Below are 27,572 nucleotides of genomic sequence, written 5' to 3' on the forward strand. Positions count from 1 at the left end.
CATGCTGCCAGCAGTACAGAGTGTGAATGGGGCTAGCACCAGAATGCAGCCCCTGATGGAATTAAATGAGGGGAGGCTGTGAGACTTGTGACTCCACCTCTCATGAAATCAGAGATTAGCTCCAAAATTTGGTGACTTCCCCGTCCCCAGCAGTGTGCATCTCCGGCCAGGGCCATGGAAGGAGGGCACAGCTGCCCCAGAGCCCCCTTCCCCACCCCTCAAACACCAGGGTCACCAAGTGCACCCCTGGCCCTGTAGGGTCCCTTCAACACACGGTGAGCTTGGGGAAACCCACCTCATTTGTGAGCAGGATCCCAGCCCTGCACTTCCCTCCTCTCCCTGGGTCACACACCCAGCCCATCAATACCTCCAACCCAGGGCCTTAGAGGGGAAGCTGAGCCCCACCAGCTCAGCCCAGCAGTCAGTCAGTCACTCCTCCCAAGTAGGGTTTTGCAGCGCAGTGCACAGTGAAATGGGTCATTCTGGTGCCTCTTGCTGGTGGCAGCTGACATCTCAGTGGTGGGAAGCCCCATGGCAGAGACAACCTGGCTTTCTCCCAGATTACACAACTCCTAACAGAGCGTTACCGCACAGAATGAGATCAGACCATTTATTGTTTAGAGACGTTCACAGTTCGGGTTTGGATTCCAGGCAAGGCCCTGCTCTGCCTCTGCCAAACCTTAACGGGATGAACCTGCTGGCTCTTCACTGAATTCAGTCCTGGTTCTGCACAGAACCAGACCTTGGATCTGAGCCAGAACCTCCCTCAAGCAGCTGAATGGCCCAAGATCAGTCAAGCAGGTCAATGCACAGACTTTGTCCCCCAATGGCTGGGGTTTTCCTGGAGCAGCGGAGACCACTGAACTCATCATCCGATTCTCCCACGAGGTAGACAGCACCGCACAGCGGCTAGGACCAGAGTCAGATGTCATCAGAGCAATGGTGGCTGCAGAGACAGGTAGTTCCACTCTCCTCTCACTTCTCTAGCGACTCTGGAATCTCCAACTTCAGCCGCTTTAAAGTGTTTCTGAAGAAACGGGGCGGCCTGCAGACCAGGTGCAGCTGTTTGTCCCCGCAAGTCCCTGTGGGCAGGGTGAGCTGGTGGGCATGCAGGTGGAGGGGGAGGTGACGCACTTTGGCCTGTTCCAACCCCAGTCTCATCAGAGTGTTCTCGGGAAGCTTCTGCTCCAGGGAGAGAGAGCAAGAGAGAGAGTGCAAGATGGGTGAGAGCTGGTGCCCAAAACCAGCATACCACCTGTAAATATAAGGCAGTGCCCCAGCCCCTACTGCCAGGGAGGGGTGAGAAAAAGGCTTCTGTGGGTACAGCAAGCTGCAGGAGCATTAGAAACACCCATAGTCAGCCACTGCCAGACACCAACACAGGGTCCCAGTTACATGCTTGGGAGAGGGAAAAATCACAGGAGCCTTTGGGGTTACCCCCAATTCAGTTAAAGAGCACTTGGCTTAAGAATTAAGCTGACCATACACTATCCGAGAGGAAACAGGACCTGAGACCGGCTTTAGGGGGAAGATCGCTCCGTCCCATTTCACCTAGGGTGAGGTGCTGCAGGATCTGGCTCGTGCAGAGAGGCCATGATACCTGCCTGCAGCATAACATCCCCTCCACCTCTTCTTGCTTGGGGAAAAGCTGCCTTGGAATCTTTATGGTGACACCCCCAAGCTTCCAAAGAGAGATGCCCCAGGAGCTGGGCATTGCAACGGCAGCCATTCCCTCCTCCCCTAGAGATGATGGGACCTGCCTACTGCACATTTCCCCATCTCTTCCCTGGGGAGAGGTGCCTTGGGATCTTTGTGGTGGCAGAGGTGATGCCCCCCCAGGGAGATGCCCCAGGATCTCTCTTGTTGTGGGAGAGGAACCCATCATGCTGGGGCTTCTCCTTGCCCCTGAGATATGCCATGAAGACACCTCCAGAGTTTCCAGCTGGCAGTCTTGGGGCCTGGTTCCTGGATTCTCCTCTGGGTTTGAGGCTCTGAGAAGAACAGGCGTCACCTGCCCGAAAGGGGTGCTGAAGATCCCACCAAACGCTCTGAACTTCCTGCCTGGAGAAGCCAGTCTCAGCAGGTTGTGGATGTGTAAGGAAGTGCTGCCAGGGAAGGGTTAGCAACAGGCCTCACACACCAGGCAGTGGAACCTTCCCCAGGGTGTGGAGTGCAGCGGGGACACAGGCCATAACTCTGCAATTGTTCCCCTTCTGAGGGCCAGCAGCTCCCACTCCCTCCCCTTGCCATATCACCTCTTACCTGGGGTGCCAATTTGCTCCAATGTGCGTATTTGTGGTCTCCGAGGATTGGACATCCCAATCCATAGGCCAAGTGGACCCGGAGCTGGTGCTTCACTCCTGAGCACGCAGTAGGAGAGAGAAGAACCAGGCTTTAGAACACAGCCTGGTGCCACCTACCTGATCATGTGCCAGCTGCTTGCCCAGACTGACTGGATGCAAACAAGCACTCCGACTGACTGCTGGAGCAAACTAGTTGGTCCCCACCACACTAGGAATGCTCCTGATTGGCTGAATTGCAATCTTATCCAAAAGCCTGACTCAAATGCAAAGTCCTGAACTCCCAGAGACCCTCAGGCTCAGCCTGAACCATTTTCCATCAAGCTCAGGCACCCGCTGTCACTATAGGGACCTTCACATAGGCAGCACAGGAAACACGTCAGGGGCTCTGGTTGCTAGCATATCCTAACGAACTGAGGTCCAAACAAGCCTTACCTGTGATTGGCTGGAGCTCCAGGAGGGAACAAGAAGGAGTGCTAGCCAGAATGCGATACCGGGTCACAGCACTGTGGGCATCTCGGTTCCGGCGCACTTTCACCATCTTCCCATTCTCGGGAGATATGCGGTAGTTCGGTGCCAGCGTCATCTGAAGCACAGAGAAGCCCACACAAAGAAGATAGGGTCACAAGAAATACACCTTGAGCGCTGTGAGGCCGGGGTAACAGTGCAGATGGCCTGGCTAGAGATTCACAGTGCTAAGCCCTGGCCGGTAGTACCGGAGCCAGGCTGGGAGGCAGCTCACTCACCTTATAGTGCGACTGGTGGCTCTGCACTTCCTTCTCCACAATGGGAATATCCACCAGCCCCTCCAAGGGGACTGGGAGCCCCACGCTGATCGTCCTGGGAAGAGACCACACAGCTCAACAGAGCCCCACCCCAGTTCTCTGCACACAGCTGTCAGCTCTCTACATGGCAGAGAGAGGTCAGTCTCCTCTATTCCATTAGCAATACTGCAGAGGTTTTGACCCTGCAATGGGAGGCTCTTCAGTGGGACAAGTATGATCAGCCCTTCCAAAAAGCTGTAAAGTGCAGCTAGCTCCAAGTCCCCAGAAAGAGCTAACAAGGCTTTGAGGTGCCAGCAATTACACGTGGAGATCTGAGCACCAGATTCGGAGCGCCCCCATCACCTGAGCCCCAGACTCACTGCTGGCTGTGTGGAGTAAGATGCCCTTCCCACTCAACCTCTCTCGTGCACAGGAGGGGAGAGGAGACAAGGCCCACCTAGTCCTGGGGAGCAGGAGATGGAAGATCTCTCTCCAGGCTGGAGCACAGCAAGTAGCATTAGGCTACCGGGCCTAACAACAAATTGCTCATCTGATTCTCAAGCATGGCACAACCAATTCAGAGCAGATGGTGCTCCTATCACTCCCAGGTGAGAGCATTAAGCATGTGATTAACAGGGGGCCTTTCCCCTCTAGGTCACAGGTTCAAACACAGCCCAAGTGGGTAGCGAGCCACACCGTCAGGGCTGTTTGTGGCGTACATGAAGGAGCTGGCAAGTATCCAGCTTCTTCTCAGTGGGCAAATGCACTGCGCTGCAGAACCACCACTGGCACAAATCCCACCCCCATGTTGTCTCTATGAAAAGACCAACGTCTGACTGGGCCATGGAGATTGAGCTCCCTCTCTCTTTAGAAGGGGTCCTTTCAGGCACTATAGGAAATCTTCACTGCTGCTGCCCATTCTAAAGCCTCAATTGGCTGTCAGGACAGAGCTCAGTTCACCTTTAAGAGGATAGATGCCGCTCTACACCTCACTCCAAACCACACAAGAGCCTGTGCTCCTGCTCCCAGAAAACCTCTCGTACCAGTATTTCTTCTCCACCTGTCGCGTTTTGAAGAGGCACTGAATCCGATGTGCTGTGTCCTTGTCCCGTGCTATCACCATCACGCCCGTCGTCTCCTTGTCCAGCCGGTGACACAGGTGCAGGGGTTCAGCTTTCATGCCATCCAGCATCTTGGCCAAAATTGGCAGCACGTCAGTGATGCAATTCTGGATCCCAGGGCCACCTGGGTGATTGGAAGAGAAACAAGAACCAGATTAGTGACCCAAGAGAACTCCCCTCAGAAGTGGTTTCCCCCGAGTGCAGAGCCAGCAAGGATAGGCTCCATCAGGGCCCCATGGAAACAGCTTGATATTCCAACGTTCCTGTTGGAGACTCAGTTGCCACAAAGACACTTGTGAGCCTGCACATATTCCCTGGGAGATGTCCCCCAGTTCTCATTCTGCCAGGCACCACTGGGAACCTTCAGAACTTTAACCCTGGGGGCCAGGCACTCAAGAGTTCCCAGAGGAACTCTGGATTTACTCCAGGTGCCCAGTTGAAGCAGAGCAATGCCAGGCAAGTTCACTCAATGACTGGCTCCTCTACCCACCATCACAAGAGTTTCACAAGTACATTCCAGGTTAGACAGCAAATTCTTTGGGACAGGGATTGTGCCTATCTGTGAGTAGGGAACCTTGTGCCATGGTCCTGATTAGGGACCTTCAGGCACTACCCCAACAAAACAACAAACTTCCACTTTTCCATTTCCTGTAGTGCCCATAAGTGCACCTCCTGCCAGGAGAGGCTGGAGCAGCTGAGTGCTCTCTAATGCCAGGTCTCCTGCATCATTCCCCTTAGCACAGCCTGCTGGGAGAAGATGAATTGTCTGACAATCAGCATTGTGGGAGAAACATTCTCCTTTCATCAAACTGAGATGTGACCCTAAGAAGATACATGTTGCTCTGTCCTTGGGAACAGATGTAGGAAGAAAATCCCCAGGCTAATCAGGGATGTTAGAGACAGAATACTGGGCTCACTTTACCCCATCCTCCTATTCCTCCGTGCAGCTCCCGCAGGAGGCTGTCTGGGGTACAGCTGTATTCATGAGCACAGCATGACCCAGGCTCAATTCAGATCTATACAGCGATGAGCATGTTGGCGTGGCGGCAGAGATCCGAGTGACATTTAGATGCCTTTGGAGCTGAAATCAATTAGCGTTGTTTAATATAACATGAGCCCAGACACTGCTATCCAAGAGAAGGCACCTTCAGGGGTTAGTGAAGCTGCTCTCACAGTAACTAGAATTGACTGACACACACTCTTAGCATTAGCCTAGGCACTGCCCAGCAGAAAGTGGCCTCCCTTGGACCTCTCTCACCGTGCACAGGGAGGCCATAAGGTTTGTCAATCACCACAAGCTCTTCATTCTGATATAGAATCCTATGCTTCAGTGCCTTGGCCAGCACGTTGGGGTGAACCCGCTGCAGCTGCTTGCTGAGCTCGGACAGTTCTCGGACCCGCCTCAATACTGGGTTTTTAGGCTTCTGTGAAGAAAGAAAATGCTGTAAGTGGAGAAAAGATGGTCTCAGGTTAAGTAACAGGGATTTAGGAGACCAGCGTGCAATTCCTGACTCTGTTGCAAACTTCCTGTGAGACATTGGGCAGTTCATGGAATGTCTCTGCCTCGGTATCTCCTCACCTCACAATGGTGTTTTGAGGAATCTCAAAACTGTGTGAGGCACAGTTACTACAGTGACACGGCCGCAGACACTGCCCGATGGTCTTATCACAGAAGCCACCCCACTGGAATCTCACCTGGCTGGGAAAGATTTATCCCCAAATGTTTCAACTCCAGTGCGCTCTCAATGCCTCAGCACTTTATGTAGGTTTCATCACCCACCGGATGCAGGCCTAGGAGTTCTGATGTCAGGCTGACATTTGACCCCGGCCAACAGCATCCAAGGCAGTAAGGCCAAGATTTCAAAGTAAGGGTATGAGCAGACCAATGACTGTAAAAATGGCACTTGCTGGTTCTGAAGGAGGGAACTGATTAATTTGAGTATGTTAGGTAATGCGAAGGGTCAGACGGACCCCATGTTGGCTGAGCCACGCAAGGCTTTTTGAGCTGTGAGAACAAACCCCTCAGAATGAAAACTGAGATCACATTGGGGCTTCGTCTGAACCAGGATTTAAAGGTGTGTAAGAAAGCTTTACCTAACTTGTTCTAGGGGTCCAATGCAGACAGAGAGTGTAAACTTTAACTCATACAAAGCTAGGCTAACCCCAGGCCTTAACTTGACCCATTTAGTGCACCTTTAAGTCTACACTGCCTTGTCTATACTAGAGTTTCAGAATGTTTTAGTTAGAACACGTCAACTAACATCCTGTAACCCCACACCTTTACTGTCTAGACTACACAATGCCTGTTTGATTGAAGCCAGGTCAACCCTACAAACTTACATCAGTATAATTATGTTGCTCAGGGTGTGAAAAATCCACACTCCTTGAGCAATGTAGTTAAACCAACCTAGCCCAGGTGCAGACAGCGCTGTGGCGATGAGAGAGCTTATTCTGTCAATACAGCTACCATCTCTCACCGAGGTGGATTAAATACGCCAACGGGAGAAACTCCACTGCAGTGTTGTACATGTAGACAAGCCCTGAGCGTGCAGGCAAGGAAAACAGCTTTTGAAGCTCTCTAGTTCCCTGTGCATTCAAAGGGAAGTGGCATTTCTTGTGTCACATTGCACCAGATTCAGGATGGCAGTATTATGCTTGCATGTTAAATACAAACAACAACAATTATGAAGCATTTTCCTTTAACACAAAGGTTTGCAAGCGGTTGGTGCTTGCAGCACCGGCTGCTCACGTGCTGGCTCTCATAATTTCAAACTACTAAATCACATTTTAAAAAAAAAACAACAGCTAAACATACAACAAACACTTTTTTAATATGTACTGCCCTGCTAGCAAGCTTATCCTCTGCCAATATTGGGCTTCCCTCCACTTCTCTTTTGTTGTTACTCTCCCTTTATATATCCCTGTTCTGTCTTTACTAGATCTCTCTTGCTTGGTTCAGTCTGAGGGACGGGATGTGGACTTGGCATCAGGGTGGTTGCACATTACTTGGGTAGTTTCTTCATTTGATTGTAATGTTTACTGCTGGGCCATTTGATGCCTATATACAAGCACCTGGTAAAGGCAGCAAAGAGAACAGGGTCTGATTCTTAGAAAGTTGGCAGTCCAACTCTCATTGCAGAAAACTCAAGGCCCTTGCCCCATCCTGAGGACACACCTACTCCCCCGCCCCCATCACTCTCCTCCACCCTCGCTCTCATTTTCACTGCAAGGCCAAAGCAGGCACCAGAAGGCCAGCAGCTGCAATAGTTTGAATGTGGGAGATGGAACGTGTGATTCAAATACCCTTCACCTCTCCAGGGAGGTATTTTAAACACTACTGTAAAATTAATTGCCCTCCTCCCCCGCCCCCCACTCACTCACAATGAGTGAGACTAAAGAGACTATTGCAGGAGCTTGATTTTTCTTGCCTTCACCCAACTGTCCCGATAGGGAATCCAGTCGTGCTGCAGCCACTGACTGACTCTTTCCCTACCTGACAATGAACTGTATAAGAGACGGGAAAAGTGATGCTGTTCCATGTTTAATGACTAAATTGTTTAAACGTATGCTTTAATAGACAACATATGCAATGTGGACAAATCGACGTTAACATTTCCTGACACTGACATTTAAATATATGACCTTAATATTATATTAATAATTCATTATAGCTCTTTAAAGTTAAGGTGAGATTGCCTAATATGTAATTCATGCTGCAGAAACTGACCCCTCCCTATTTTACCATCCTGCTAACCAAAAGGTTTTCTAGTGTTCTTCTTTTCAAGTTCTCATCCGTACTGTGTCCCAGATTTGTTCCAAAGCAGGTCGAGAGGAAATGTTATAAAGTCACACACAGCCCTTCGTTTGGGTCCAATGTTCCATATTACACCTCAAATCAATAAATATTGTCTTGCATATACCAATAATAATGCAAAGATTGTACACTGTAATATAGTGTGTTATTTGTATATTAACTCTCAATTTCCAAGTTGGGGTGGGTGCGTCCACGCAGCAATCAAAGCTGGCTGCCCCTGTCTACTGATTAGGGCTTGCTGTGGGGCTGTGTTTGGGCTAGCTGAACCCCAAGCTCTGAGACCCCCGGGGGGGAGGGACTCAGAGCCCAAATGTCTACACAGTAACGTTCTGATCCCAGTCTGCTGAGCCAGGCCAACAGGTTGTTTAATTGCAGTGTAGACATACCCCAGAGGGCTCAGACAGGCTGAAGCGGAGGCTCCCGGGTAGGAACTACTGGGGAAAGGAGCCGCAAATCTGGAGCATCGCCACCGGCCACTTGTGGAGAGCAGGGCCACCTAGCTGGGGTGGCTGTTAGGAAGAGCAGGATGGTGCTTGGGGCTGGGGATATGTGAGAGGGTTAGGGGTGTGAGAGCAGGGTGCAGGCTGGGGGGCAGCAGGGGGTACAGGCTCTGAGGTGGGGCCAGAAATGAGGGGTTCAGAGTGTGGGAGGGGGCTCTGGGCTGGGGTAGGAGTGTGGGAGAGATACGAACTAGGGGTGTGCACTTTGGGGTGGGGCCAGGCATGAAGGGTTTGGGGTGCAGGAGGGGGTTGGAGCCAAAGGGGTTGAGGCGCAGGTTCCGGAAGGGAGTTTGGGTGCAGGAGGGGATTTGGGGTGCAGCTCTGGCTGGTGTGGTTCATGGGAGTCCAGGAGGAGCTGACCTCAGGTGGCCCCTTAGCAGCAACACCAGGACTGCCCCGTCATTTCCCAGGGATGGAGGAAGCAGCAGCATGCCCAGCTCCTAGGCAGAAAAGCAGCCAGGGGCTGTGTGCGCTGCCCCCACCTGCAAGTGCCACAGCCCCCATTGGTCGCAGTGCCCCAGATCTGTACCTGTTGTGGCTTCCCAGCCAATGGGAGCTGCAAAGCCAGCACTCAGGGAGGCACCTGCGGGCAGGGGCAGCGCATGGAGCCCCGTTGGTCACCCCTGTGCCTAGGAACAATTCATGCCACCGCTTACTGGGAGCCACATGGAAGCAGGCAGGGAACCTACCTCAGTCCCACTGCGGTCAACCAGGCTTTTAAGTGGCCTGACTGGAGCAGCCAGAGTCCCTTTTCGACCAAGAGCTCCAATTGAAAACCAGACACCTGGCAACCCTGACTGAGAGGCACTGAACACCCACAATTCCCACTGGCTCTGGTAGGGGTTGCAACCACTCATCTTTATAGGACTAGCCTGAGCATTCTCTGAAACCCTCCAGCACGCTACAGAACTATTAACCCCTCAAGGTAGAGTTGCCAACTTTCTAGTCGCACAAAACCAAACACCCTAGCCCTACCCGTTCCCTGAGGCCCCGCCCCAGCCTTGCCCCTTCCCCAACACCCCAACCCCACTCACTACATTCCCCCTCCCTTGGTGGCTCGCTCTCCCCCACCCTCACTCACTTTCACTGGGCTGGGGCAGGGAGCTGGGGTGTGGGATGGGGTGAGGGCTCTTGCTGGGGGTGCAGGCTCCAGGGTGGGGCCAGAAATGAGGAGTTCAAGCAGGGGTGTTAGAACAATTTTTATACTGGGGTGCTAAGACCACTAAACTAAACTGTAAAACCCTGCATATGATGGAAACCACTTCAAGCCAGGGGGTGCTACAGAACCTCCCACATCTCTAGTTCCAGCACCTATGGAGGGTGCAGGATGGGGCTCCAAGCTGGGGCAGGGAGTTGGGGTGCAGGAAGAGGTAAGGGCTGCGGCTGGGGGTGCTGGCTCTAGGGTGGGACCATGGATAAGGAGTTTGGAGTGCAGGAGAGGCTGCCCACAGTCACTGCTCTCAGGGCTGCCTAGAGGATTTAGGGGGCCTGGGGCAAATTTCTAGAGACCCGTCCATAAAAAGCATTGCAGTACTATAGAATACATCTGACGAAGTGGGTATTCACCCCCAAAAGCGCATGCTCCAAAACCTCTGTTAGTCTATAAGGTGCCACAGGACTCTTTGCTGCTTTCACAGATCCAGACTAACACGGCTACCCCTCTGCTACAGAATACTATCTTCTTGTGGGGGTCCCTGTGGGGCCCAGGGCCTGGGGCAAATTTCCCCACTTGCCCCCCTGGGCGGCCCTGACTGCCCCCCACCCCCCATTGTCCGGAGTCAGAGTTCAGGGCAGGGGCAACACGCAGAGACACATTGCACCCCCCTGCCCAGGATCCGGCTTCCAGGGTGCAGCGCGGTGCCAGCCAGGACAGGTGGGGACTAGCCTGCCTTAGCGCTGCAGCCCCCCTGGCCGGCCTTTAACAGCCCTCCAGGGTCCCTGGCAACCCTGGGGGCTCTGGCTCGGGGGCGCAGCCCAAGAGCCTCGCGCAGCCTGCCAGGAGCTGCAGTAAGAGACTAGCACCCTGAGACTCCGCAGGGCATGCCGGGGGCTGTAGTCCCGGAGAGCTGCACAGCCTGCCGGGAGCTGTAGTGAGACTAGCACCCTGAGACTCCGCAGTGCATGCCGGGGGTTGTAGTCCCGGATACCTGCACAGCCTGCCGGGAGCTGTAGTGAGACTAGCACCCTGAGACTCCGCATTGCATGCCGGGGGCTGTAGTCCCCAGTACACCGCAGCGCATGCCCGGAACACTCGCCTCCTGTTTTTGTTCCTCTCGCTTTTGGGCCCTCAGCTTCTCCGCCAACTGCTCCGCGCTCACCGCGGCGGCTGCCCCGTGGGTGGTGGAGAAGGCCCGGAGGCTCTGACTCAGGGCGGGCGCAGGGCCCCAGAGGCGCAGCCCGATGCTCCCCAGCATCGCCATCTTCCCGGAGCTGTCAGAAGGGGGCGAGACCTCCAAGTGCCCCGCCCCCCCCGCGCTTCCTACGCGTGAATAAGGCTCCGAATCAGGAGGATATGGCGTAAGCCGTCAGGGGGAAGGCCCAATGAGGTTAGTCGATGGGCGGGGTTACAGAGAACTCACCCAATCGGTAGCGACAGGACGAGGTGATTCCGATAGCCCCCAATGAGATTACGATGCAGTGCGGAGGAGGCGGGGCCACCAGCGCGCACCAATGGGAGGAGAAAAGCCGGGGGTGGAATTTTGAGGCAAAACGCCCAATGAAAGCCAATCACGCGGCGGCGGTAGGCGGACTTTAACAGCAGACGGTCCAATAAGAACGGTGGATTTTGCGGCCTGCGGGGAAGTCCCGCCCCGCGATTTAAACGGCGGCGGAGGCGGCCGTTGGGAGCGGGCAGGAGCCGGTAACGGTCGATGGGTGCGGACGGGGCCGGAGTTTCTCGGGCACGGGCCAGGTACGGGGGGGAGGGGGGTCGGAACTACGCGCCCCGCCCGCTGAGCAGGGCCCTGGACGTCTGCCCTGATCCCCGCTTGGCCGTGCGCCGGCTGCTAGAACAAGGCTCGTGGGGCGAGCGGGGGGCGCTGCTGCTGCTCCCCTGCGGGCCCTGGCGCCCACCTTGTCCCGATCCAGCGCCGAGGGCCCGGGCCTGGTGATCGACTGGGAACCCCTGTGCCTAGACGCACCGGGGCTTGTCGCTGCACTGGGCACCCGGGGCACCTCTCCCCCCGCCCTCTAGTTCCCCAGATTTCAGCCGGGGGGGGGGGGTCAGGGGGGGTCGCTCCTGCGTGGTGCTGCTGATTCTAGTCTAGTCAGATCCTCAGCTCGTATCTGCATCACCAAATCCTTTAGGGCAGGGGAAGTGTTAGAACCTCATCCTCTGACAAGGTTAAAATGTAGGATGGTCCTCAATATATGTGAGACTGAGCCTCTGCGTTTCACTGGGATAGCACCAGCCTGGACCATGGCGAGATCTTCTGACTCCCCCAGCACCGCTGACATCGTAGTGTAGACTGGACCTGAGATGATTCTGAACCACAGCTCCAGCAGGGTGCTGATTGTCCTACCACCTTCTTATGAAACCTAAAACAAAGGTCTTGGCTACTTATGGTAATTAAACTAGCTCACGAAGGTAGAAGTTATACAGGGTTAGAGCCACTTGTCCCCATAAATCCAGGGCAATTTGTAGAGGGGTGTGAATGGAGCCAAATGTGTGGCTTCTTCCTTTTATGTATGGCAAAAAATGTCTCGCACAAGTTTGGAGTGCATAAGCTGTTCTGTCTTTTATAGATCACTTTATGCATTGACAGTACTGAAATAAACCATCTGAAAGGATGGGTTTTGGGTAAAACATGCACTGTTCTCCCTGCCAGATTTGCATTGCTGAACATGTAGTTTCAGACTCAACCACTGCTGCATCCTCAAACTTTCAAATATTTAGTTATACTTTCCTATATATGTGACATTCCACTCCTTAAAATGGTCTCAAATGCTGTGATTGAATCTAGCAGGCTGTAGCCCTATAATCATAGGAGTTACGAAACATAGCTTTTCAACAAATCATCATAGTGCTGGAGTAGTTTCAAGGCATGTTCACGTTCCTGGGTAGGACTGCCTCACAAGTGGACTGAAGTAAAGAAGTCCAATAAGAGAAATCAAGTCTCTCTCTATACTAGGATGCTGGTATTCCTAGGGCAGGATTGAGCTAGTTGAGGAAGAAGCCATAGTTCAAATGAACATAGTCCTATTAATGTCAATGCTAGACTCATAGACTCGTAGGTCAGAAGGGACCAATATGATCATCTAGTCTGACCTCCTGCACAAGGCAGGCCACAGAACCCTACCCATCCACTTTTATAACAACCCCTAACCCATGACTGAGTTATTGAAGTCCTCAAAATTGTGGTTTGAAGACCTCAAGCTGCAGAGAATCTACCAGCAAGCGACCCATGCCCCACGCTGCAGAGGAAGGCGAAAAACCTCCAGGGCCCCTGCCAATCCGCCCTGGAGGAAAATTCCTTCCCGACCCCAAATATGGCGATCAGCTAAACCCTGAGCATGTGGGCAAGACTCACCAGCCAGCACCCAAGAAAGAATTCTCTGCAGTAACTCAGTTCCCATCCCATCCAACATCCCCTCACAGACCATTGAGCAGACTTATCTGCCGATAATCCAAGATCAATTGCCCAAATTAAACTATCCCATCATAACATCCCCTCCATATACTTATCAAGCTTAGTCTTAAAGCCAGATAAGTCTTTTGCCCCCACTACTTCCCTCGGAAGGCTGTTCCAGAACTTCACTCCCCTAATGGTTAGAAACCTTCGTCTAATTTCAAGTCTAAACTTCCTAATATCCAGTTTGTACCCATTCGTCCTCGTGCCTACATTAGTACTAAACTTAAATAATTCCTCTCCCTCCCTAACGTTAATCCCCCTGATATATTTATATAGAGCAAGCATATCCCCCCGGAGCCTTCTTTTGGCCAGGCTAAACAAGCCAAGCTCTTTGAGTCTCCTTTCATAAGGCAGGTTTTCCATTCCTCGGATCATCCTAGTAGCCCGTCTCTGAACCTGTTCCGGTTTGAATTCATCCTTCTTAAACATGGGACACCAGAACTGCACACAGTATTCCAGGTGGGGTCTCACCAGCGCCTTATATAATGCTAGTTTCTATGTGTGTGTAAGAAGGGAAGCAGTTGCAAGATTGCTTAGAGGATTGGTGCCTAAATTCCTTTAAAGTCAGGGTTGAGGGCCTGTGGCAGGTACTTCCCCAATAGCAGGTATTATACTTTTCACTCATTATTAGCGTGGCTCACTCCTTTGGGATTGTAGCCAGAACTTTCTTTAGAGTCGCATCAGTTTCCTTCCAGTGCATCCCCTCTAAAATTGTAGATTAATTACAAAGTCATGAAGGTGCTTTTTTCCTTCATAGGAAAAAAATAAAGCATTTGAAACAACTAGTAAAATTCATCTGATTGCCAAATTAGTCACTCTAGTTTAAAACTGAAAAGTGTTTAATGATCTGCTTCAGAAATTAAGACATTGCCGCATCCTGACATGGCCATCCTACTATTGCCTTTCAATTCTCCTGCAGTATAGGCTCTTCCTTTCCAAAATAATTTCCCCAGCCTTCTCTGCCTTTCCTGCCATCCAGCCCACACTGTATTTGTAATTGGGACAAGTGTTTCATCTGAAATTGTATCCTACTTGTTTCCAGAAAAAGCTGATTATTTTGGACATGATTCTTTTAGTTAACTTTCTTTCAAACTTTCTTGCTCCCTAGTTTCATGCTGACACTTAAGGTGCCTGGAGGTAGTCTCCATGATCAGTACTGTTACCCAAAGCATTTACATTTCCACAGAGCTGTGGCCATAGTAGCCTCCAAGTATTTCGCCTTCCTCAACTAAATAAAGCCTGCAGGAATGAAGGGGAAGGAACCTACAAAATTCATAGGTTCCTCCAAAGCACTTAGGCATCCTGAAACCTGCCATATTTTCCACCTTTTGGGTACTATCCACCAGAATGCACTCTGAGTGACAAACAGGAGCCTGGCAGCAGTTGCTGAGACAGCACTTTATTCAGGGAGCTGGCTGAAAAGGGATCCTGGCCAGGGTGCTAGCTGGTTCTCTCTGCAACTCTTCCATATGCAAAGTGCTTAAGCAGAAAGTGCAGCATAAAAGGAAATAATGGTGGTTCTCACGCTAGTGCCCTGTGCACTTAAACAGTGTAGTCTGGAGGTAAGGTAGCAGCTTACCGCCCTTAGAGTAGGGGTTCTCACTTTCCTAGTCTGGATCACTCTAATACTGTCTCAACCACTTGTCCTCAATTACATGGGGCACTACCTCTTCCATTTAATCACATGATATTCCTGTGGCAAATACAGCAATTGCTTGCATGGAAAAGTAATATTAGCTACTTTTAATGCATTTTAACAGCTGGTAAAAAGGAGGCAAAACAAGTACCATATGCCCAGCATGTTTCATGGACCTGTTTGAGAACCTCTGCACTATATTATCGAACAACAATTATTGATTTCCAAGGGGCTGTCCAAATATATTAAAAAAAAAAAAAAAAAAAGTAGGTGCAGAATTGCACCATTAAAGGGATTCCTCTCCTCTGTGCCCTTCCTCCCACTCCCAAATGTTTCCTTTCCTAAAATCCTAGGGGACCACTTGCACCCCATCACTGAAAGATGGTCCTGCTTCTGCTATCAGGTGGCAAGGTCTCATTTAGAGCTCTTGGACTCTGTGTCCATGCAGACTCGCTTGGCAGCTTGTCCTGGAACCTCACTATCTTTTTCTGCAGTGTCACTGTGGCCTCTCTTTGTTTCTAGGTGCTCCTCTTTGTCTGCTCCAGTCTCTTTCTCCCTGCAGTGTGGCAGCTCAATACGTCCCCTGCGAACAAAGTGATTGATCCGGGACTCCAAACCTTCGCACTTGGGACGAGCCAGCAAAGGTTTGTAAGTGCGGGCCTTCACCCCCTCGATGAAACTGCTGACCTGGTTGTGGACTGGGGGCTTCACCTCTCTCCAGAGGACCATTCTGTTCTTCTCTGGGCCTGTAACATACAAAAAAGTCAGATGCTAGAATCTCAAACAACCCAGGGTACTCATTTCAGGAATGAGCCTTTATCCCTACATAACTTTGATTTGTTAGGCATACTCTCAGAACAATTTTCCTACCTGTCCCTGTGGGTATGACAGCAGAGTCCAGCCCCTGTAACATGTTATATAACATGTGAGTTTTGACTGCATGATTGGCCCAGAGTTGCTGTAGATGAGTAACATTAAACTCCTGAACTTCTTGGTCGTAGATCCACTGGATATTTTCAAACTCGCAGTCATACAGAACCAGAGGAAATTCCACTGCCATGCTGCAGAGAGGAAAGGAGGAGACATTACCTAACCGTGCACAGGCACAGTCAGCAGGAAGTTAAAACAAAATGATGCAGTGACTTGGGAAAAACCTAGAACACAAGACTGCAGATCCAGTGTGATGGCACTGATTTCAGTGGAAAAGACAATGACTAGCTCACTGCTATCTTGTATAAGAGCTGTCAAGTCAGCAGCTCCTTGAACCTATGAGTAATGCTTACATTTTAACTAGGTCCTAAGGAATAAGACCCATCAAGAATTTCATGTTCCTTGCCTGAAGAGCCAAAGCTTAAACACTGAGGCAACAGGAAAAGTAGTTTCTTAAGTGCATGTTTTGAAGATTAAGAGGGTATGTTAAGTAGCAGGCTGCCACTGGAAGCACTGTCTTTCCTATCACTCTAGGCTTGATAGTGACAGGCTGCTTGGATGTTGATAGGAAGCGTGGCAGGGGCACTAGGTTCAGAAACAGGGACTAAGATGCATAAATTCTTTGAGGTAAAATTCTGAGGATTTGTCTTGGTAATTCTTGCCTGTACTGTGGTTTTCGAGGGTTCTTCTCTACATCCAATAGCTCATCAATAATCTCTGGATTCTCCATCCTCTGTCCAATTAGCAAGAGGATTGCCATCATGCAACGGACCTGATGATAGAGGAATGCCTGGCCTGTGACTTCAAACTGGTACAGTTGGAAAGGGTCCTGTAGCCCAGTTTCCCCTCTTCTATCCACCAGCTGCACCTGTGCTGTGAGAATAGTCCTTTGGAAGTTTGTCACGCCATTGGCTACATCCATCTTGCACAAGTTCCGGAAGTCATGGGTCCCCACGTATTTTTGTGCTGCAGCATTCATGAGGGTCACATCTAAATCTGCACGAGGGAAAAAATAGCGATAGGTCCTCTTGAGGCAGCTGAATCTAGCACTGAAGCTGGGCTCTACAGGGGCCCAGGCCAACACGCGTATGTCAGGAGGAAGCACCCGATTTAGGATATGGGTGTAGCGGATTTCGTTGGCAGGGCTCCTGGTTTTGTCTTCCAAGCCACCCTCATGACCATTCACTTTCTCTCCCTCTGAAAGGTTTGAGCGAAGGTCCAGGGAAATCACCTGTAGGATTGGAAAAAGGGGATTACCCTCTGAATCCCTCAAGATAGGCAAAGCAAGCTTCCAATTACGTTCACTTTTAAAATAAACAAATTCAAGACCTCTGGAAGAGACACTGATCCTCTGGCGTGCTTTAATAACAAAACCTAGCAGTAGTCCCTATTGAAGTGTATAGTTGCAGCTGCTGGAGGTGGTTGGAGAAAGCTAACAGTTTGCTGCACAGTTATCGATTTGGTGATAGACTAACAGCCCTCAAAGTCCTAGTAATCCATGGAATATCTCAGTATCTTGGAGTACTTTCAACCTTGACTTGGAGGAAACACAATCTCAGATGGCAACATAGCTCAGTTCCATGGCTAACTCACTCCTTAACCTCAATAAGGGTGCCAATTTGTGGTGTTTTATATTTGTGGTGCCACTGGGCCAGGAGTGGGCAAGCTACGGCCTGCAGGACCGTCCTGCCTGGCTCCTGAGCTCCCAGCCTAGGAGGCTAGCCCCGACCCCTCCCCTGCTGTCCTCCCTTCCCCACAGCCTCAGCTCGCTCAATCCGCTGCCAGCGCAATGCTCTGGGCAGTGGGGCTGTGAGCTGGGGCAGCGCAGCTGCAGAGCCCGGCATGACCCGGTGCTCTGTGCTGCGTGGTGGCGGCAGCATGGCCCAGCTCCAGGGTGGCAGTGCGGCTGTAGTGCTGCCAGCCACTGGTGCTCCAGGCAGCGTGGTAAGGGGGCAGGGAGCAGAGGGGGTTGGATAGAGGGTAGGGGATGTCGGGGGGATGGGGGAGGGGAACAGGGTTGAATGGGGCACGAGTCCCGGGGGGGGCAGTCAGGAAGGAGTGGGGGGGTTGGATGGCAGCAGGGGGCAGTCAGGGGACAGAGAGAAGGGGTGGCTGGATGGGTCAGGAGTCCCGGGGGGGAGGACTATTAGGAATGAGAGGAGGGGTTGGATGGGGCAGCAGGGGTCCTGGGGCAGTCAGGAGACAGGGAGTGGAGGTGTGTGGATGGGGCAGGGGTCCAGAGGGGCTGTCAGGGGCGGGGGGAGATAGGAGAGGGGATCGTTGCCCAGCCCCCCACCTCCTAAGTGGCCCTCCATACAATTTACAAAACCCGATGCTGCCCTCAGGCCAAAAAGTTTGCCTGCCCCTGCACTAGGCGTTGGCATCAGATCAACTTATTGGTAGATTGTGGCTAGTCTACATGCAAACAAAAACTGCTTTTGGCCCTTATCGAGGTGGTTTGGGTTCAAACCACTGACAGAAGTGGGGCTTTTACCCATTGACATGACAGTATCCTGTTCTGTTCTGACTGAAGTGTACAGTGGGGCTAAAGCCTTGTCTAAATCCAGCTGTACTTTTAACTATACCAATATTGTTAAAGTGGAAGATTCCTCCCAGCGTTCAGGTAATCATATTGGTTTAAAGGTGCTTACTCGCCTTCTCTAGTGGAATAGCTATACTGGTAAAATTGCTTCCACACCCCTAGGTTATGCTGAGTTGACTAGTTAGTTAAAAATCCCACACTCCTAACCATAGTAGTTAACCAGTACAAAGGCAGCATGTAGATAAGACCGAAGTCAACTGGACACCATTCTCATTAGTTTGAAAAGGGGTTTGTTTGACGGTTGGGGATACTTGGTGCAGTTGTAATTTTGCTTAGGGTTGGTTGTTCTAAGTTTCACGCTAATGGCTTGTCTACATGGGGAAATAGCCGAGAATAGCTATTCTGCCGTTGCTTCTTGTGTGGACACCTTAGTCCACAATAAGAGTGCCTTTGTGCTGAGTGAGTGTCCATGCAGGGAGTTAGTACAGAAGAGCACTGCACTTTAAAGTCACACTCTCACTTATTTCACAATAGCTTCTCCAGGTAGACAAGCCTTATGTGTCTTGTTGATTAAATGCATTGCTGAGCACAAAGTTAACTATGGGATCTCTCTGCAGAGTGTCCTTTTACATACTAGGACAGCTTCTTACCATGTTCATTTTCAGATCCGAGGGAAAAATCAGAATCTTTTTAGATTGGTTGAATGTTTATCCCCTATGCTTGACCCCAGCTTTGTCATAAAGCCTGTTGAATTATCCTGAAGGACTGTACACCCTCCACCTAGGTTTCACAGCGTAATTAATGCAGAATCTCTCATATCTGCAAGAGCTGGGAGAACCGACAGCCTCAGGTACTGACCTGTCCAAATGCACTGACCCCCTTGTCTGTCCGTCCACAGCGATGATAATTGGATGTCTGCCTGTTGTCTACCAGCCGGGTCTTGCTTAGCGCCTCAAACAGTTTTTCTTCAATGGTGTTGCTGGTGTTCTCCTGGCTGGCAAAGCCCTGGTAACCCCAGCCCAGGTAGGCGATCTTCAGTGCCACATGTCTCCGGCCATAGGCACTAAAATCAAATGGCCGCTGCTGGCTTTTCTTAGTTTTCCCCAGTGCCGAAGGGTTGCTTTTTATGTCAGTGCCCTCCTTGCCCTCCAAGAGTTTCTCTTGCAGTCTCTTCACTTCTTCCTCCAGTTCCTGCACCCTCTTCAGTAGTCCCTCTCCTTTATCTTTTTCCACACCCATTTCTGCCATACTGAGAATTCCTGTGAATTATCACAGTTGGGAGAGTTGGTAGCTCCTTGGTGTCTGCAGAAGGGAGAGTAAGGAGATAAGCAAATCTGAGTGTCTCTTTACTTCCTGTTAGATTTAGTATAAATCCGCCTCTGGTGTTTACCCATCTGAGAATTTACTTCACATACTGGCTTTGGCTTTCTAACATTCCTCAGTGCCCTACATTTCCCATGTTCTGACCTAGCATATGGCTGGCTGGGCTTAGCTGTGACAGCTTTTCCTTATTCAGTGCAATTAATCCTTTCAACGCTTCTAATCTCATGTCCCTCATTCCATTTACTGTTATAACATCAGGTCTACTGCATAGGCCCAGTCACATCTATATTAAGCTTTCATGTAGTCTTTTGGGGATCTGTACAGAGCTGCCAAGCAACAATCCTCATTTTCAACAGCCCCCTGCTCTACTAGCATCAGCATGTGAGGCAACTTGTTAATGTCTGTTCGTCTTACGGAACCATCTGTTGTAATGTCATCTTTCCTTCAAAATAGCTTCTTTTGACACATTATTAAAGCTCAAGTTTTCAAAGCTGTCTAATGGATTTGGTGCCCAGTTGCTCTTAGAATCCCCAAGGTGACTTTGAAAATCTCAGCCTAAACGTTCCCCAGCTTGGCTTCTACTGTGGACTGAAATCTTGTAGTATGCAATTCAACTGCAGTCTCCAGCGTTGCCTTAGGTAAGACTCTGGTATCAAGATGACCTCCTGGGGAGGGCCTTTCCATTATCTGTGCTAGTAAAACATTTCTAAGGATCCCCCTTGGAGTCAGCACAGCTAGTAAATAGTTGTTTAATAACTGTTCTTGCTCACACAAGGCAGAATCACGCTAGAAAATGTTACTAATACTTCCCCCCCAAGTTTAGACAAAACCAAAGTATTCTGCCTCATACTTAGCTATTACCTTAGTAACTGTCCCTTATGCTAGGATAACTAAGATATTACCCCTTTGCTGTTTGAATACCACTGCAAATTCTTATATGGCACAATTCTAATATTTGCTTCAAAAGGGACATTGAGGCATGACTACACAATAGGTAGCTATTTGCATCTGACATATAAAAGCATCTGTAGGGAAGTATCGTTCAAAGTGAGGGGTAAATTTGAGGATCCGTAAAGGATTCTGATTGCACTACTCTTTTCAGTTTCATTAGCTCTTACTCATTTGTTTAAATCCCTTTTTAGCATTCAGATGGTCACTGGTAAGTGGTCTAGAGTCTGATTTTAATGTTCACTAAGTGTCTTTTCAGTGGTAGCCGTGTTCGTCTGTATCAGCCAAAAAAAAAAGTGGTCTTGTGGCACCTTAGAGACTATAAAGTTTATTTGGGCATAAGCTTTCCCAAATAAATGTTAGTCTCTCTAAGGTGCCACAAGGACTCCATTTTTTTTTTTTTTTTTTTGTGATAAGTATCTTTTATATCTCAGTCAGTTCAGATGTACTAAGAACTTAATTACAACTTACTCTTGCAGAATAAGTGACGATCAGTCCAGCCTAGGTGAAATCATGGAGGCACCAATAGGACCAGATCGGTACAGATGGGCCACCATGAACCATAAAGAGCGGATGGCAGCAGCCGCTATGGCCCTCACCCAACTTTGTGTAGAGCAAGGAGATGGAGATAGGTTCCTGTCACGCTGTGCTCCAACCCAGTATGACCCCTATAGTAAAGCATCTGTGACTTCTGGAATCAGGCCATCTCTTCATCTGCTGATGCGGCACCACCAGGCAGAACACAGCATGCAACCAGAGACCCTCTCAGAGGGACCTAGAGGACCCAGGAAGCCAGTGATGAAGAGGAAAGTTCTGAGGCGGATGCCTGATGGAGAGGTACATGTGTCTGATGAATCTGTCACCAGTGAACCAGAAACCAGTGCTGAAAGTGACCCTGAGATCTCAGACCTGAGACAGAGACTGCTTCATCTACACCCCTACCAGGAAGACACTGCATCAGAGGTGGAAAGCGAGCCGAACCACAGTTCCCATGGAAAGTTTTACTTGGATCTTCCTCGTCGCAGTGGATCTCATGGAGACCCCCCATTTCTTCCTAGGGATTGCCATGGTCAGGGCTCTCCAGTTTATGAACAAGACTTGATCATGGCTGGACAACCAAAATCCTTCATTCCTCCAAGATTAGAGCAGCAAGGCCGTAATCGTGGGAAGATTGACCGGGTAGCCCGGTACTTTGAGTATAAGCGGGACTGGGAGTCATTCCGGATACCAGGGGAGGATCACAGGAAGGAATTACGCTGGGGCATTCGGGAACAGATGCTCTACAAGCCCGACCTCCCAACCAGGTCTCAACACATCTATGTTCCCAACAACTACCTGGTGCCTACAGAAAAGAAGAGATCTGCCCTGCGCTGGGGGGTGCGCTGTGACCTGGCAAATGGCCTCATTCCCAGGAAAAGCTCCTTTCCTTCATAGTTATCTAGAGTCTCTTCAACCCCCCCCCTCCACAGGACTATCCGTCCCTTAGTGCCAATCAAAGATCTACCTGCTCTGTGCAGGCACATTGCATCATTCTTAACTGTTTGTTCCTTCTACAGATCCTGAATAAGTCAAGTTGACTCTAAAATTTCATTTGTGCTTCTAGACAAAGGAGGCTGATTGTGGTGGAAAACAGCATTACCTGCCAGCTTCCTAAATATTTGTATTGAAATGCATCAGTTGCCTATTAGCAAGACCTGCAGAGTTTCTCCTTGAGGAGATTATTGTTTCAGAAGCTGCTCAAAGTGGATATAATGAAAATAACCTCCAGGAATCTTCTATGCTCATGGGAATAACCAATATCACTAGTTCTATTTTTTGCCTTTTTTTTTTTTTTTTTGCTCTTGCTCCTGTGGATGACTTGCTGTGATGCTACTGATGTTTTATTTATGGCTTCTGGGTGATGCATTTATTTTAATAAAGTGTGTGAAAGGATCTGCTGTAGTTCTGTGGATTAATTAGAAACACTTCTGATTAGCTTAAGATAGAACTTTCTTAACAGGTCTAGGGCAAGTAACTATTCCATGCATTTGTCTATGCCCTTACATTCCTAGGCCTTGTCTACACTGCAGAGTGTTGTCACCAAGAGTGGCACTGCAGTGCCTCCATGAGGCTTTTATATTTTTAAGAGGCAGCTGTCTGTCACTTTGTTGCAAAGGCATTTTCTGTAAATGGAAGCATTTGCCATGTTGTCCATAGCCAGCCCAGTACCAGAATAATTTGTCTCAGTCTATAAAGGTCTTTAGGATCCATTGGGATGAAAGCAGTTAGAACTTAATATATTATTTCATTGTATAAAATGTATCTATCCAGTGTTCTGGGATGCTGCATGGTTCACAGGATAGAACAACAAAGTGAGGAAATCTAGGTTCTGTGCCTGGCTCTGCCACTGACTTGCTGTATGACTTTGGGCCTCAGTTTCTCCATCTGTAAGACAGGGATACTGAGTTTTACAGTCCATTGTAAAATGCTTAGCAACCATAGATCAGAGTGCCACAGCACTATGTGTTCAGCACAAACTCTCACATCCAATGCAGTAAAGTCAAAAGAGCCCGCCCCACCCCAGCAGAAATATCAATTCCCTCGGCCACTTACTGTGCAAGAGAAGGCCTCTAGCCCGCCCAACCCCCTGACTTTTTCCAGCCAAGAAAGGGATCCTTGCAAAGCAAGATCGCTCGCTGAGAATACCCTCTCCACCGCACCCCACCACCCCTCCTTTAACCCTGGAGGCTGTTAGCTCACTACTGCTACCACTGCACTTCCCGAGGAGCGATTGTTCCTGGTCTCATGCTGCCTTGGACCCGAACGCCAGGGGAGAGAGCGAGGGTTTCAAGCCTGCCCCATTTCTCTCCTGGGGGGATCGGACAGAGCGAATCCTGCGCTGCCAAGTGACACCGTGCCAGGCGAACCCACCTCCCCGGCAACGCGGCGCCTACCTCTACAGCAGCCCGGCAGGAGAGCGACCCACTCCTGGGAAGGGCCGGGGCGGCAGGCCACGTCCGCGCTGCTTTCCGCGTTCCCTGCAGGAAATGACCTTTCCGCTCCCCCATGCTCTGCGGGAGGATCATGGGAAATGTAGTTCCGGCACCACGTGGCCCACATTTCCAGCGAGGGGCTAAGGGGCGGGTTTTGCAATGTGAACGCTGCCCAGGCAGACTTTCCCTCATCTGCAGGGAGACTCCCGCAGTTCTGTGCTGCTTTCTGGATGCGTTGGAGGCGTCTTTGCCCTTCTCAGGGGGACGTTTATAAATAATCACCATCCTATCGGTGTGAAACCCTCCCAAATGCCTCTGCTGCAAAGGAGAGAGGGATTTTTAGTGATTCATCACGCTTGGCACTGACTGTGCTTTTCAGCCATGGAACAAAAAGCATTGTACAAAGGCAGGCAAAGTCATGTTGTTGCCAACCGAGTGTGGAGCTTTCAGGCCCGATTTTCAGAGGTACATGCCATGCCACCCTATCCATGACTCTAGTAGGAGCTGCAGGTAGTGAGCACATCTGAAAACCAGGGGGGAGTCAGGGAACAAGGGGGAGTGAATGGGGCAGGGGTCCTGGGGGGGGGCATTAGGGGGTGAGAAGCAGGCAGGGCCGGCTTTAGGCCAATTCCACCAATTCCCCCGAATCGGGCCCCGCACCTAAGAGGGCCCCGCACCCAGTGAGAATCCCTTCCCTGGCTAGAAGCGCCTTTTTAATTTTTACTCACCTGGCGGTGCTTTGGGTCTCCAGCGGCACTTCGGCAGCGGGTCCTTCTCTTGCTCTGGGTCTCCAGTGGCACTTTGGCGGCAGGTCCTTCAGTGCCGCCGAAGACCTGGAGCAAGTGTTTTTCTACAGGTATTTTTTGTTGTTTTGGGTTTTTTTTAGTCATCCCTGCCGGGGCCCCATCAAAACTGTTCGAATTGGGGCCCGCACTTCCTAAAGCCAGCCCTGGAAGCAGGGGGGGTGGATAGGGGGCAGGGACTGGGCCACATCTGGCTGTTTGAGGAGGCATAGCCTCCCCTAACCCACCCTCCATACAATTTCCAAAACCCTCAGGCTGAAAAGTTTGCCTGCCCCTGCCCTAGTGACTTGTCCAAGGAAGGCCACACTGCCAGTCAGTGGCAGAGCTGGCATTAGAAACTAGCTATGGTGACTCCCAGTTCTGTGCAGTAACTGCTAGACCAAACTGCCTCCCATGGTTTAAGCCAGGGGTTCTCAAACTGGGGATCGGGACCCCTCAGGGGGTCATGAGGTTATTACATGCGGGGGTCACGAGCTATCAGCCTCCACCCTAAACCCCACTTTGCCTCCAGCATTTATAATAGTATTAAATATACCAAAAAGTGTGTTTAATTTATAAGGGGGGGGGTCATATTCAGAGGCTTGCTATGTGAAGGGGTCACCAGTACAAAAGTTTAGAACCACTAGTTTAAGCTATCACTCCACAGGTTGTAGCATTCTTCATCTGAGACTTTACAATGTGGGTGCAGATGGAGAGCAATTTTATCACTGATGGTGCAACCAAGTTGTGGAGAACATAAGAAACCTGCCTTTGCCCAGAATATTTTTAAAATGAGTTTTTTTAAAAAGAGGTCTTTCATGTTAAAAATCATTAACCTGACTGGTCCTGAAATGTTGTTTTCTAACTGATTCTCTTTGTTTCTTTCACTAGCTCCGTGGCCTAAGGAGCTAGATTTAAAGTCCTCTCTGATCACAGCTGTCTTTGGGGAGCTGAATGGCTCCCCATGTGTTAGAACAAGACTGGTACTAGGACTCTGGAATCAGGGGGCACAAAGAGTTCATCCCCAAGAGGTGGTGATTAGGTTATCAAGCCTTGTGAAAATATAGTAGAAAATGGAACATTTTAGAAAAAACTTGTGATCCTTTGCCTCTTTCCAGGCCTTGATTTGCCAAAGTGTTTTTCTTGAATTGCACTGTGCAGAGTACAGACTTGGCCCTCACTCCTTCATTCCATGCAGCCCCCAGAGAAGAAATGAAAACAGATCTCAGGACTACTCTATATTCAAAGTTGCACCATTTTATAACTTTAAATCAGATTAAAAATTGATTTAAGGATCTAGCCCCCTGTTTATAGCAATTTACCACAAACAGATTAAGATGGTTAATTTACTAGGTTTTTATTATTATTTATTATATTGCCGCTGTAGTAGAGGGGCAGATCCCAAGGCTGCCCTGTTTTTGAATTGGTAGAGCTGCCCCCTAATATTTGTGGGGAGAAGACAGGCCAAAGAAAATACTTCCCCTTGGGAAAGAAAACACTGATGAGGGCCATTTCACATCCTCTCCCTCTCCTGATTAGGGAATTCAAAGGTGTGCTGCAGTCACAGGGTTACAAAGAAGCTGTAAGGCCCCACACCCTCCAGGGAATACTTTCTCTGGGGGGGTGGGGGTTCATGACAGTTCTCCATGCTGCCCCTACTGAAGATCATGGATGCAGGGGGCATATCGGGGGTGTCCATACAACACCTCAGCTATTTCCCATGCTGTACAGCCCATGGGGGCTGTAGTAGGTTGGATGCAAGTTAGAGCAGCCCTCACAATGCCCCTGTGATTGAGGTATAGTGATCATTTTACTCATCCCAGAAAAGCAGCTACCTCTGGGGTGAAATGTAGAGAAGTGCAATGCAATTACTAAGCATCAAATATGTCGGGGGGGGGGGAATTAATAATACCGAAAATCTCTAGAAGTGGCTATGGAATTTTTAATGGCCCCAAGTAGTCAAGTCTTGGTTTCAGGCCTTCGCCAAAAGATTCCAATCCCTATAAGCCAAGCTAGGGAAGAGGAAAGAACACTAGATACTGCTTTACGACCCCCATTTCTTGAGTGCCTTGCTGCTCCCACGAGGTCACCTATTCATAAAATAGCCCAATGCTATTTAATATTTTCATTGCTGATGTGATTACAGCTTGGAGACCCCAAATTGGGCAGCAGAGGGGGAGTAATGGCACTCTCCCAAGCCTCACTCACATGAGATGCTGGTCACACTCGAAAGTGCAAATTTGTAATCCTTCCTCTCCTTTGTTATATGCTTGGATATCAGCAAAACACAACAATTTTTACATTTAAATCTGATGAAGTGGGTATTCACCCATGAAAGCTTATGTTCCAATACATCTATTAGTCTATATGGTGCCAGAGGACTCATCTTCCTTTTTACATTTAAATAATTATCCTTAGACATCTGAGTTGCCTATCCTTGGGAATACTTCTCACTATTATTCTTTCAGGCTCTCTGAAGATTCAGACAGATGCTGCTGCATCAGTTTGCATGATTTTCCAGCTTTCTCCATAATTGTAAGTGCTAGACGTTACACTTTTTTAAAATCAAAGCTGAGGTTTCTGAAGAACAAGATAGCATCTTCCAAAAAAACCTTGTAAATTACCAGCTCAGCATAATCTGTCTCACTTCAAGCCCTACCCCAACCAAGTGATTCTCTTTCTCCTAGATGGAGGAGCAGGTGTGTGTCACTTGGGCTTCAAGCTACAGGAACTCGTTCTCCGGTCTTCACTCTGCTGCCTTTTGCTTTCGAATTTTAGCCACCAAGACCAGCATATCCCTTATTAAACAGTAATGAACCGAAACTGGAGGATGATTGTGGTCTTACAGTAATAACTGCAGACCCCACAGTAAAATGCCGGAGGGTTTTAAAAAATCATTGGTTATATATTGTCAGAAAATGACACACACTTTTGAAAAAGGGCAGGCAAGTGATGGTTCCCATGATGGAGTACAGCAGGACAGTGAACCAGCATGGCAGTGATCTTGGGAGGCCAATGGTCTAAGAAAGCCATTTGAGAGCAGAGACCCCCTTGGAGTCCTGGGCTGGGACAGAGAACCGCCTTTGGGGTTGGGACTCCCCCTCGGGACAGGTCCCGGTGGGGCGGGACACAGAACCCCCTTCGGGCGGGGGCCAGGCCCAGCACCAGCAATCCCGCCCCTTCTTCTCCTCTACGAACCATCGCCCCGACCTCATGAATATTCATGAGCTGCCCCGCCCCCGTCGCACGGCGCCAGCCTGGACGTTGCGGCCTTGGCGCTGCTGACCGGTAGACGCGGCACGTGGCTGG

At 49.9% G+C, this 27,572-nt stretch overlaps 3 protein-coding genes across 3 annotated transcripts; 1 reads left to right on the forward strand and 2 right to left on the reverse strand.

The window, feature by feature from the left end:
- Positions 1-596: 596 nt before the first annotated feature.
- RPUSD4 (RNA pseudouridine synthase D4) lies at positions 597-11,006 on the reverse strand. The gene is made up of 7 exons (XM_032770009.2): positions 10,755-11,006; positions 5,444-5,609; positions 4,108-4,309; positions 3,047-3,140; positions 2,736-2,886; positions 2,263-2,360; positions 597-1,182 (listed from the first exon to the last, which is right to left on the reverse strand). Exons 1-7 carry the CDS (start codon positions 10,917-10,919, stop codon positions 976-978), a joined length of 1,083 nt encoding a protein of 360 aa, XP_032625900.1. The 5' UTR covers positions 10,920-11,006; the 3' UTR covers positions 597-975.
- A 2,945-nt stretch (positions 11,007-13,951) lies between these two features.
- Positions 13,952-23,531, reverse strand: PUS3 (pseudouridine synthase 3). The gene is made up of 5 exons (XM_032770012.2): positions 23,443-23,531; positions 19,097-19,540; positions 16,359-16,927; positions 15,637-15,827; positions 13,952-15,512 (listed from the first exon to the last, which is right to left on the reverse strand). The coding sequence occupies exons 2-5, from the start codon at positions 19,484-19,486 to the stop codon at positions 15,181-15,183; spliced, it is 1,482 nt and encodes a 493-aa protein (XP_032625903.1). The 5' UTR covers positions 19,487-19,540; positions 23,443-23,531; the 3' UTR covers positions 13,952-15,180.
- Positions 15,327-22,441, forward strand: HYLS1 (HYLS1 centriolar and ciliogenesis associated). Its single transcript, XM_032770013.2, has 2 exons — positions 15,327-15,410; positions 20,989-22,441. Exon 2 carries the CDS (start codon positions 21,023-21,025, stop codon positions 21,941-21,943), a length of 921 nt encoding a protein of 306 aa, XP_032625904.1. The 5' UTR covers positions 15,327-15,410; positions 20,989-21,022; the 3' UTR covers positions 21,944-22,441.
- Positions 23,532-27,572: the final 4,041 nt, after the last annotated feature.

Source organism: Chelonoidis abingdonii, chromosome 18 (genome assembly GCF_003597395.2).
Source record: "Chelonoidis abingdonii isolate Lonesome George chromosome 18, CheloAbing_2.0, whole genome shotgun sequence".
In the NCBI taxonomy this organism is placed as follows: domain Eukaryota; kingdom Metazoa; phylum Chordata; order Testudines; family Testudinidae; genus Chelonoidis; species Chelonoidis abingdonii.

Coding starts and splice junctions, on each gene's coding strand:
- RPUSD4 (XM_032770009.2), bottom strand. CDS start 10,919: ATGGCGATGCTGGGGAGCATCGGGCTGCGCCTCTGGGGCCCTGCGCCC. Junction 3,141..4,107: donor CAGGTGGAGAAGAAATACTG/GTACGAGAGGTT, acceptor GTCTCTTCCCAG/GACGATCAGCGTGGGGCTCC. Junction 1,183..2,262: donor GGAGCAAATTGGCACCCCAG/GTAAGAGGTGAT, acceptor TCCCTGGAGCAG/AAGCTTCCCGAGAACACTCT.
- PUS3 (XM_032770012.2), bottom strand. CDS start 19,486: ATGGCAGAAATGGGTGTGGAAAAAGATAAAGGAGAGGGACTACTGAAG. Junction 16,928..19,096: donor GGGTCAGTGCATTTGGACAG/GTCAGTACCTGA, acceptor CCAATCCTACAG/GTGATTTCCCTGGACCTTCG. Junction 15,828..16,358: donor CCTCGAAAACCACAGTACAG/GCAAGAATTACC, acceptor TCCTCTCTGCAG/CATGGCAGTGGAATTTCCTC.
- HYLS1 (XM_032770013.2), top strand. CDS start 21,023: ATGGAGGCACCAATAGGACCAGATCGGTACAGATGGGCCACCATGAAC.